The sequence below is a fragment of the Chenopodium quinoa genome, unplaced genomic scaffold, assembly GCF_001683475.1.
Source record: "Chenopodium quinoa cultivar QQ74 unplaced genomic scaffold, ASM168347v1, whole genome shotgun sequence".
NCBI classification, from domain to species: domain Eukaryota; kingdom Viridiplantae; phylum Streptophyta; class Magnoliopsida; order Caryophyllales; family Amaranthaceae; genus Chenopodium; species Chenopodium quinoa.
The window spans coordinates 396376-408217 of record NW_018743975.1 but is presented as its reverse complement, the minus strand read 5'-3'; the positions used below and the strand labels follow the sequence as shown (position 1 = coordinate 408217).

Below are 11842 nucleotides of genomic sequence, written 5' to 3'. Positions count from 1 at the left end.
GTGTATTATACGGGTACTAATCTAAATTTTTTATAAGGGGTAGTATAAAACCTCATAGTCCAAATTTCTTTCATTTAATTTGATTTGTTAAGTCTTTTGCATTAATAATCTTGACATCTTTGGCATGAGTACAAATTGAAATTCTAGCTATTTTATTTCCCTTAAAAAATGTACTTCGTGATATTTTTTTGGTACATAATTATTGCAATATAATTCACTATAAATTTTAGTAAAACCGTACATGACGCGGGACTTAAAATAGTTGGACTATTACGAGTCAAATCGAATCGGATCGGTTGTGTCAATTTTTGAAACCTCTTAATACAAAAGGCTATCTAATTACATATTATGACATATTAACTCCCCAATCTACTCCAAATCCATGATAGATTTCCTCCGCATCAAATTACCACCCAATGTGTAACCCATTCCATTTGTGTCAAATTCATTCATACCCTTCCCCTTTTCTTTTTCTTTTTCTATTTTTTTTTTAAAGACCTCTACCCATTTTTCTAATTGGTTCAATTTTCTTCTCATTGACTAAAAAAACTTTTTCTCCTTACCTGAGTCATACTCGAGTTAACTCGGACACACCCACCCATTCTCACTTCCTTCTCCCCTTCACTTTCTCTCTCCTTAATCCAAAATTTCCGCCATTAACAACCTTCAACTTTCTCTCTCCTCCTTCATCAATGGATTCCTCCCCAATCTACCGTCTCCCTCAAGACACCCTTCACATGATCTTCATCAAACTCCCTCTTCGTGAAATCATAATCTGCAAATCCATCTCAAAACCCTTCAACAACCTCCTCACTTCACCTTCCTTCTGCCACCTCATCTCCTCCCTTCACCCTCCTCTCTCTCTCCTCGCTCTCCGCCCTCCTCACCACCACACGCGCCACCGTCACGCGTCCCCTCTCTCTCCCCCGCCGCCGATTCTCCACGCCTTCGATCCTTCCTCCGATGAATGGCTCAGATTCGATCTTACTTTCTTACCCTTTACTTCTCTCTCCCCTGTGACGTCATCACTCGGTCAGATCTACCTTTGGGGTGACTCGCCCGATTCACCCGCTCGTTCGCTCGTTGTTTGTAACCCCTTGACTCGGGCTTACCGGGTCTTACCCCAACTCGGGTCGGCTTGGTCTAAACACGGGTCGGTTTTATCCGGGTCGGGTCGTCGGGTTCTTGTGCTCACTGAACTTGCGACCTTGTATTGGTGTGATCATAGTAACAATTGCAATCATGGGTTTGATAAGCAGGATAACTGGTTGAAATTTTCGTCGAATTTGCCGTCGAAACCTCGGAGTCCCATCTTAGTTGGGAGCTCGTTGTATGCGCTTTGTGATGTGGGTTCACCTTGGAGAAGCATCTGGAAGCTATTTAGCTGTAATTTGCCGGAATTCGAGACGACGTCGTTGGGGTGGAGTAGGGTGGAGAGGAGTGAATGGGGTGATGTGTTCGATATCTTGAAAAGACCTAGATTGGTTAAAGGGGTTGGGAGTAAGATTTTGATGGTGGGAGGGCTAAAATCGTCATTTTCATTGAATGCTTCATGTTCAACAATATTGATACTTAGGTTGGATTTGGAGAGTTTGGAGTGGGATGAAGCAGGGAGAATGCCTTTAGATATGTATAAGTGTTTTCAGGAATCGTCGAAATTTAAGGTGTTTGGAGGTGGGGATAAGGTTTGTTTCTCGGCTAAGAGGGTTGGGAAATTGGCATTGTGGGATAATTCTGCTCAAGGGGTTTTCAGTGGTAGTGGTGGCGAGTGGCGGTGGATCGAGGGGGCGCCCGGGTATGGGGATGGGTTGTTGCGTGGGTTCGTGTTCGATGCGTGCCTTGGTGCGATGCTGTGAGTTGTGGGTGGTTGCTTTGGTGGATTTCTATTCAATGTCAGTCTGATCATAGGGGTATGTTTTAAGTTTTAGTATGTGGGTTGTTTTTCTTACAAAAAATGTTTATTTTATTGTTGTGATTGGAATGTTGTGTGAAGTTTTGAGCATGAAATTGATTAGTTGTAGTGTAATTGTACATTGTTTTGCCTGATTATACTAGTTTTAGATTGCAAAAACTATAATTGAGATTTGATTAGTGTAGTGTAATTGTAAATTGTTTTGCCCGATTATTCTAGTTTTAGATTGCAATGACTATAATTGAGATAGTGTTATTTGACTCAACTGTGGGTTGAACAGATAAAGAAAGTCATGTTGCATTTGTTTCCAAATTGTAGCAATAGTTTAATTTTGCTATTGCCTTAATGGCAATATGGTGGAAATGGGATAGATAGGTGGATGGGATTTATGGGAATTACAATTCTCATGGTTTGGTCTTAGGAACTAGGATCGGGAAACCATATTCCCAAGTTCTCATTACCAAGAGTGGTTAGGAGCCGAGGAGTTTGTAATTGGGGTGAATTTTTGGGAGTGAAACAACAATATTGATGAAAGACATTATAGTAAAATGCTAACACTTATTCCCAAATTATCCCCACCACAGAACTAACAGTTTAGTGGTCGTTTGATCAACATATACACTTCATGTGTGATTTCCCGAGAAACAGAAAACTAGGAAGTTGTTGGTTGACAAGAATGAAGGAGGTTGTGCTTCCCACACTTAGCGGAATTCCCAATTGCTAATTCCCACTCTCAGAGTCCCATTTCCATTCTTCAACCCCCAAACTCCTATTCCCATTTTCCAATAGCCTTGTTGGTTATCATAGCTTGATGTGATAATGTATTGAGCTATGGCATTGAATTTATCATGAGATAGGTTCATCATCGAAAAAGAAAACTTTATAGGATTATGTATGATGATGTAGAAATTATTGGTTACGGAGTATAACATGTCATGATCTCACCATATATTTAGCCTACCAGTTTCATACAGCGTTAATAAATGGAGCTTCAATGTGTGATGGAAGAACACAGACATTGACATAGTATTAAGTATTGTGCCTACTTGATATGATTACTCACCTTTGCAGTGCAACCAGAGAATTCCCTCCGTTCATAATTAATTGTCACATTGTACCATCCCCCATAATTAGGATTCACTAGGATTACCCAACATATCATTCAATAGTTGTCTATTTCCCATCCCCTATGTTATCAATTTCTACTTTAGGAAATGTAGAAAGTTTGTTTGAGCATCCCAAACGAGTGTTCAAATTCCGGGCGGATGAAGTACTTACTAACAGTGAGGCCTGGTAGCCTGTTAGGCTGTTAGCTTGTAGAGACAGACTTGTAGTGAAAGAGCATAGGTCAAAGTCAACTTATTAATTTCTTAAAACAATTTTGCCAATCAGGTAAATCATAGTTGAATAATCATCTCTGCATATGAAGTTAGTAATCTGATTAGTGATTATAATGGCGGTAGTATAAACTTCTGCACAATAATGCAGGAAAAGGAGGAGATGGACAATACAAAATCCCATGAGCCAGCTTGAGCTGATCCATCAGTCATCACAACCATTGATGGCGATTCATGGAAAATCTGAAGGCTGAGGAATTGAGAGAGACAGAGGTTTAACCGCAACTTCATTGTAAGATGCATCGCATAATGTGAACTATGAAGCAGATGAAGCTGGGTCAACTTCTTTCCTGCAGATAAATTTTAAGTTACTTGGCTGGCTTTTTTAAATTTTTTTTTTTTTTTTACTTTCTTCTTTTCATTTTTTTACTTAAAAGAATTTTAAAATCAATAGGTCGTCATACTATCTGATGTGCATGAAATACGTGTGCACCAGTTCAGAAATTTTCTCAACAGAAACATTGAATGTAGTTTTGCAATTTTCAGTGCAATTTCAACCATAGGTCTATAAACTGTTGTATTTTTTTTTTTTTTTTGTTTTAAGAGAATGATGTAAACTTTGATTATGAATTAAAGCTTTGAGCTTTTGAATTTAGTTTGTGCAAGGATTGAATCAAAATACTTTTTTTTTTTTTTTTAAGAGAATGGAGTTTTTTTTATTACGATCTAAGCTTTGAGCTTTTGAGTTGAGTTTGTACAGGAATTAATTAAATCAAAATTTTCATTTGATATGTTGAGAGGTTTCCAGTGTCAATCAAAGGCCAGGAGGCATTCTAGACACACAAAACGTTTTCATTTTAGGACACAACTTTCTCGCCGACTGATTATCCAAACCCATTATCTGATACCAATTTTCTGCAAATTTTCTCATACGACTGCTGTACATAAGGTTTACCCTAGAAAGAAAACGTCATACATGCAATACTTGAATCATATTTTTATGTCTCTATCTTTCATGAGAGTTATCAATACTAAAGGTCTACAAAACACTTTTCGTTGTTTAAGTTGCGTGTTTGTTGTTTTAGGTGCGTTTTGCGTATGGATGAATGGATGTGCTTTGGGCTAAAGGTCAGCATATCCCCTCTATGATTGGAGTAAGGTTGCATTCATCTACATCTTTCTTTAGATACCTCTACCATCACTGGGAGTAAGGTTGCATTCATCTACATCTTTCTTTAAATAGTAATGTTACGTTGATGTTACATTACTGGTTACTATATACTTTTGCTTTCAACACCTGTTCTTAAATCTCAACATTTTTGACAAGTATAAAATGAGTAGACTAAGTGACAAACACTGAATTTTCTAGTTAACAATAACTATAAACATCAATCAAAGTTAACGAATAATGATAATCCAAGTGGATATAATTAGACAAATTTCGAATACTCGACGACTATTAACACAAGACATAACAATTACTCGACGACTCCTATTCAATCCATAACAGTAAATGGTTATCCTATGTCTTCACGGTAGCTCTAAACCGCCCTCGGAAATACCAGCTAAAATGACGAAACTACCCCTGATACTCATAAACCATAGTCACGCAGCAATCACATATCCACATAATATGATAACAACCCATAAGGCCATGACAGTTGAAACAGAGGGAGCACTAACAGTAACTAAAAACAGTCCCAAACAGTAGTGACACTGCAGTTAAGGTAGAGTTTTAATCACACAGTCGTCAGTTCTGTTGCATCACAGTCAAAATGTGCGCAGTTTCCAGAACTAACTCCAGTTTCCTATTCTGAATGAGCTGTGATACATTAACGTGTCACCAATCCTCTGCATTTAGAAACTCTCATACCCACCTATTTCGGCTGCCTTCCGTGCTCTATATTCAAGTCCACATTATAAATTCAACGAAAAAAAAAAATAACAATTTTTATTTTTTTATACTATACTGTAGAAAAAAAAAAAGAGAGAATAAATTTGGTGGTCCATTAATCCAATAGCAAGCAACCAAAAAATAAGTACCCCACTTAATAAAAGCTAGAAGTATAAAATAGGTATTTTTATAATATACTCGTAGTATAAAGTTGGCAAATGTCATGTAGAATGCAATGTATGTGCCTAAAAGTGAAGGGTAACGCAAAGTTTTGGCTTCTAACAAACGACAAAGAACGAAGGCTTTATACGTGAAAAATGTAGATGCCAATAATATTAAGATGCCAAAAGAATTTGTAAAGATTTTTGCAACAAACAATTTCTAAGAAATTTCCCTCATTAGCAAGTATATAGTTCTAGATTGGTTGGTCGTCGAGAAATTGGAGGGTATTCAACTTGGATATTGAAGGGACATGGTACCTTTGGTCCACAAAGATTTTAGTGATGATTTACTCGTGGTTTTTATGAGGAGCACTACGATGATGTACGCGTAACTATCAAATTAAATGTACTTCAAGTGATGAGGAAGTTTCGGAAGTACGTGTAGCAATCACCGATTTTAGATTGGTCCGGCGGTGGAGTTGGGACTAGATAATCTTGAGATTTCAAGTTTTACATCATAAAATTATTTTTAGGAATTTCCGAATTCTTTTGGAAAAGGTGGCTCAAATCTTGCAAATTTTATGCGATTCGCTTCATGAATAAATATCAAGTTTTTATAATTTTATTAAATCTAATTAAAGATATTGTTGACAAATATGCGCGATCAAATCAAAAAAATTAAAGACGGAGGGAGTATAAACTTTGTAGTGATCTAATTGCATTTGTATGTAAATAGTTCCTTTAATTATTATTTTATTTTGGGAAAAAAATTATGTGAAAAATTATTGATACAAAATTGGTAAAAAAAAAAAAAAAAAATTACCTCAAAGTGACAACAAAACTGGGACAAACGATATAAGGAAAAAGACAGGTGAGTTAATGGGTCCTTGATGAACAATATGGGTTGAGTACGGTTTTGTATTTTAGCAAACAAGTTGTCGACAAGTGCAACCTTAACTTTAAAACCGTAAAACATCATCATTTTTTTATGGATTCTGGAATCTGGATTCAGATATCTCAACCATACATGGGTACAATTCGTACAAAGCATTCAACATCCTATTTGTTTCATCAATTCATATTGGGCTTATTGGGCCTTGGGCATTTCAGAGATATTTGTCTATTCCTTTTTGTTGTTTAGATTTTAGAAAGCTCAAAACATTAGGTAGAACAGTAATGTTGGCCGAATTTAATTTGTAATTCGAATATTACTTCACGAAACTTTACGAGCTTGGTATCAATACTTTCCTATGATTTATATATGTTTATTAACTAAAAAAAGAAAACATTAACTGTGTGATTTGTGTCCGATTGAAGTCTACCAATAGGCCATTATGATGCATTCAATCCATACTGTTTTTAGTAGGTTTATTTCAAGCTATGATGTATTCAATTCATATGACTACGTATATATTTTTAAAAAGCATTGATTTAGATTTAGATTTGCATGACAAAATTATTTGTTGATCAATTTAAATAATGTTTGATTCGGTTTATATTATACTAATATACAAGTAGTATGTTGCTTGCACGTCTTTGCAAATAAGTAAAAACTGCACTGCTCGACGCCTCGACCATGTCTCCTCTCCCAACCTAACTCTTTTCAACCATTATAGAGCTTAGCTTGTCAAATATAACCTTCACAAAGTCTTTCTCCTCTTCTACCATGGAATACCCACCAATGTACCGCCTTCCACAAGACATTCTATGCATGATCTTCATCAAACTTCCACTTCGCCAAATCATCATTTGCAGGTTAATATCCAAACCTTTCCACCACCTCCTCACTTCTCCTTACTTCCTCAACCTCATCTCCAACCTTCCCTTCCCTCTCCTCGCTCTTCGTCCTCCTCTCCACGACAAGTACTACCGCCTCGTACCCCCACCTCCTGTCTCCCTTCTCCACGCCTTTGATCACTTCTCTAACCAATGGCTCAACTTTGACCTTACCTTCCTTCCCTTCACCTCTCTTTTCCTTGTTACTTCTTCACCCGGTTGTATCTACCTTTGGGGTGAGTCACCTGACTCACCCTCTCGATCACTTGTTGTATGCAACCCCTTGACTCGGGTTTACCGAGTCCTCCCCAAGCTCGGGTCTGCATGGTCAAAAAATGGGTCAGTCTTAGCCGGTTCAGGTGGTAGAGTCTTTTTGTTCACTCAATTGGCCACCTTGTATAGGGACAATCACAACGAAAATTGGCTCAAGTGTTCGACGAATTTAAGGTGTTCGTTGAATGCAAGAAATTTAAAGCCTAGAAGAGGCATTTTCATAGGGAGCTCTGTGTATGCATTGTGTTGGCGTCATGTGGAGTCGCCTTTTAGTGATATAGTTACCTGTAAACTGCCTGAAAACAAAACGACGTCATTGGTGTGGAGTTTGGTAAAGAAGAAAGAATGGGGGGTTGGGATTGATATTTTGCGATCTCCCAAATTACTTAATGGGATTGGGAACAAGATTTTAATGGTGGGAGCAGAAAAGAAAACAATGTTAATAAACGATTATGCTCACTTAGCAATATTAATACTAAGGCTAGATTTGGAGAGCTTGGAGTGGGAAGAGGCAGGGAGAATGCCCTATGATATGTATAAGTGTTTCGAGGAAACTATTTTATACAATAAGTATTTTGGAGGTGGGGATAAAGTTTATTTTTCAACGCCTGGAGGGAAGTTGGTTGTTTGGGATGATTCGGCTAAGGGGGTGGTTGGGGGTCGCAGCGAGTGGCGGTGGAATGAGGGGGCACCTGACTTCGGGGATGGGTTGTCGCGTGGCTTTGTCTTCAATGCAAGCCTTGGTGCAACGCCGTGAGTAAACTTTTCGTTTGGATTTCTTCTTGCGTATGGAAAAAATCTGATCATAACTATGGGGGTGGGTTATGTAGTGTACTGGTGTGTGTAATTACACAATTTGTCACAGTCGTATATCAGTGTATGTAATAATGTACGGCTTTGAGAATGCAATTAAAGGTGTTTCTGTAATTCAACATTTTACAACGTAAGGTGCTTGCTAACTTGCTTACATTCACCCTTGCTTAAAACTTGCTAGTTGCTAACTTGCTACACACAGAAAGATAACAACTTTATGCAGACCACTTCAATAAATCTGCGGGTAATTGCTAGATATATAATTGACAGGCTAAAGCTTAAGATAATGTCCAAGTTGTATTAATTAAGATTATGAAACATTTCACAACTCGAAGGGAAGGAACACATTATTTGAGATTCTGAAATATTTAACAGATTGTGCATATAGTCGCAGTTCAATTTGAACTTTACAGTAAAGAAGTGATTTGAGACAAAGGGGGGGGGGGGGGGGGGGGGGGGGGGGGGGGGGGGGAAGAGAGAGATGCAATCAAGCAAAAGCCACAGGACAGTGCCTTGAATAATCAGGGATGAATGCCAAGGGTACCAAAAGTATAATATATATTGGATGATTTCCACTTACCACATAATCCAACATAACTAATAATAGTCTGCCAATCCCTCAAACATTAGCTAAAAGAAACGTAAAATCTCCAAGAAAAAACTAAAAACATCTCCAAATAGTAAAACAAAACTTGAGCTACATTTAAAAGGTGAGGACTTCATGAAAAGCTCGGCTTCTTCTGACTTAATCAAAGAGACTGAAACCCATGTCCTGCAATAAAGATATATAGAGTTAGCAACGTGGGATGTCACAAATTTTTCAGTATTCTTAATTGACCAAAAGGATGATGATAGAGCTGTTCTTACATCATCTGATTCTTCTTTCTCTTCAACCTTCTTCTCCTCCTTGGGAGCCTCAGCGGCGGCAGCACCAGCACCACCAGCGGGAGCAGCTGATACTGCAACTGCACCTCCACCAGCTGGGACAGATGCAAGCTTTTCTCTTCCTGCAGCAACTAGTTCTGTGATGTCTTTACCAGACACTTGGTCAAAGAACAATTGAAGCCTGTCCTCATCAGTTTCAATACCCACTGCAATTAAACAAATACACGGTTAAGGTTTACTGCATACAGACATAGAGACCTAGACAACAAAGCCCTTCTCTTCCAAGGAAACAAAAGCATAGGAGTATAATCTTAGCCTATTCATAATAACTACCTTTACTCTTACATAAATAATGCTATAATTTATTAGAAAAATTCAGCTCATGTAGTTTTCTGTATGAGAAAGTATATGAATACTTCACAAGCCCACTTTGTATTGGGCACTAAGTAAACATTAGACTGTTGTATCATTGGCTAACCAACCCAATACATTTATCCAACTCAATAAATTCTCACTTCAGTCAGAGTATTAACAATTTTACTACGAACCAAACTATGGTGGCAACCTAAATCATACAATCACCATACTCCTAAGAAGGTGGAAAAAAGCTTACTAACTTGCCACACTGTCTTAAATCAACTTGTGAAAGATTGTACATCACTCGAAATACTTAATCAGCAAAATCAGACACTTGTATTCAATTAATCGCAAAAGTTAAATCACAAAGGTAATGAAAAACTGCACATTGATAGCACATCTTAAGCAACAGAGAGGATTTTTCAAGAATCATGCAGTCATACGGAGCGCACTGCAAGCCTAAAGAGCACTATGCTAATTGCAGTATCAGTCTACCCACAAGTCACACAACCACTTGTGTGAATTTCATACCAGAAGTGCCATATGCTCGGTACCACCAGTCGTACATACAATCGCAATTCAAAATAGTACACAATAAGCCCAAAGAGTATATACATCTATACAAACGGTGTATATTAACAAACCCGCGAAGCATTCAACACAAACTAACAAACCAAACCCTTCATAATTCAACAAAACCCAATGTTCCAAATTCCAATCGTCCAACAAAACTCAACCCATCCAATCGAACAACAAATTCTACAGCAAAATTCAATAATAACCTTATCATAATTTCATATAAATAGAATAAGAATCTACACTTAATTTAACAGAAAAACAACACATTATTATATAGTAACATGAAACCAAATTTTCGCAGAAAAATTAGCACAAGAACCTAACAAATCAATAATTTTTCACACATTATCAACTCAAGTTTGGATTATCACACAATTAACTCAATAAACATTCCACAAATTGCATTGATGAGAGAAAACGAATTACCTGATGCCAGAATACTTTTAACATCAGCCTGAGTAGGGTTAGCTTTACCGCCCAAAGCAGCCAACAAGTAAGCGGCAACGATCTTCATGTCTACAACACAAATCACACAAATTCAATTCACCAAACAAATTCAGATTAACAAGTTAAATTACACAAGAAAGATGAAGAAAAATTACCTGGAGTTGGGTTTTAGGGTTCGAGAAAGTGGGAAGCAAGGAGAGAATTTGCAGAAGTTCGGCGATTGTAATCAGGAAAAGAAAAGGGTTAGGAGGCGAAAGAGGGCTTAAATATATTTCTAGGGTTTAATGTTGTAGATGTTTTAGGATTTTATCCTGGCCGTTGATTTTTGTTTTCCAATAATACCCCTGTGTTTTCGGTCTTCTTACTAGTTAGCCCTTTAGGGTTTGTTATGTCATTTTGCTGTTATTGGGTTTTTTATTTTTGGACTGGGCTAGCCCATTACTGTGCTACCATGATCTAACAGAGTGACAGATGTAAGAGCCCAATCATAAATTTGAACAATATCAAAAATTCAAGATCAAGGATATTTTTGTCTAATTTTCTTTAGAAAAAATATTTTAACACTTAACTACTTTTTTTTTTAGGGTAAAATATATCAAAGTAAATATTAAAATAATCGTCAAGACAAATCTAATAAGATTGCATATAACCATGTTTTGAAGTACATATGTTAATACCATTTGGAAATATAAATTAAGACAGTTCTGATAAGATTGCACAAAATTATGTTTCACAACATATACTTATGCTTAAATGATTAAATTTCATGGACATAAGAATCACTGCCCAAATGGGCATTCAAATAAAAACAGATGGAGTATTAAGTTGAATTTTGGTGTGTTGTGAAACTTTTATCACTTTATGTATGTAAAATTATTTTTATAGACTTAAAGAGTTAGTGTTTTTGGAGATGAGCCATTTCAAAAGGTTTTGGAGACACGTGGCACTCTTCTATTTGTTTCTATACTATCTATTAAAGTCGTTCTAAAGGATGTTGATGGCACATGACACTCTCTATTTGTTTCTTATTGCATGTGTCACGTGTCACTCAACTCTATTTTGTTTCTTATTGCACGCAATTCATCATTGTAAAATAAAAAAATTATCAACAAGATTCAAACATGCAATCTTTACCTTTAAAACTAAGTGTCTTATAACCTCTATATTGAATACAAAATATTAATATGTAGTGGATGAAAATATGAAAAACAAATTTAATCACAGAAAAAAAATATCATTAATTTAAATGTATACTAATAATCAATCACATGTGTGCGCAAAAAAAAAAACAAAAAAAAAAAAGAATAAAAAAATCACATGTATTTGACACGGGCAAAATACTAGTTGAAAAGGTAAGACGATAAAGCCTTGTGTATTAATTTTATATATTGACCAATTTAAATTTATA

General features: G+C 36.6%; 3 protein-coding genes across 3 annotated transcripts; 2 read left to right on the top strand and 1 right to left on the bottom strand.

Annotated features, from left to right (window-relative positions):
- Nucleotides 1–254: 254 nt before the first annotated feature.
- LOC110689636 (SKP1-interacting partner 15-like) lies at nt 255–3936 on the top strand. The gene is made up of 2 exons (XM_021866405.1): nt 255–1910; nt 3401–3936. Exon 1 carries the CDS (start codon nt 693–695, stop codon nt 1854–1856), a length of 1164 nt encoding a protein of 387 aa, XP_021722097.1. The 5' UTR covers nt 255–692; the 3' UTR covers nt 1857–1910; nt 3401–3936.
- A 2885-nt stretch (nt 3937–6821) lies between these two features.
- LOC110689633 (SKP1-interacting partner 15-like) lies at nt 6822–8615 on the top strand. The gene has a single exon (XM_021866403.1). It carries the CDS (start codon nt 6971–6973, stop codon nt 8108–8110), a length of 1140 nt encoding a protein of 379 aa, XP_021722095.1. The 5' UTR covers nt 6822–6970; the 3' UTR covers nt 8111–8615.
- A 79-nt stretch (nt 8616–8694) lies between these two features.
- On the bottom strand, nt 8695–10731 carry LOC110689635 (60S acidic ribosomal protein P2-2-like). Its single transcript, XM_021866404.1, has 4 exons — nt 10590–10731; nt 10414–10503; nt 9034–9257; nt 8695–8938 (listed from the first exon to the last, which is right to left on the bottom strand). Exons 2-4 carry the CDS (start codon nt 10499–10501, stop codon nt 8912–8914), a joined length of 339 nt encoding a protein of 112 aa, XP_021722096.1. The 5' UTR covers nt 10502–10503; nt 10590–10731; the 3' UTR covers nt 8695–8911.
- Between the last annotated feature and the right edge of the window lie 1111 nt (nt 10732–11842).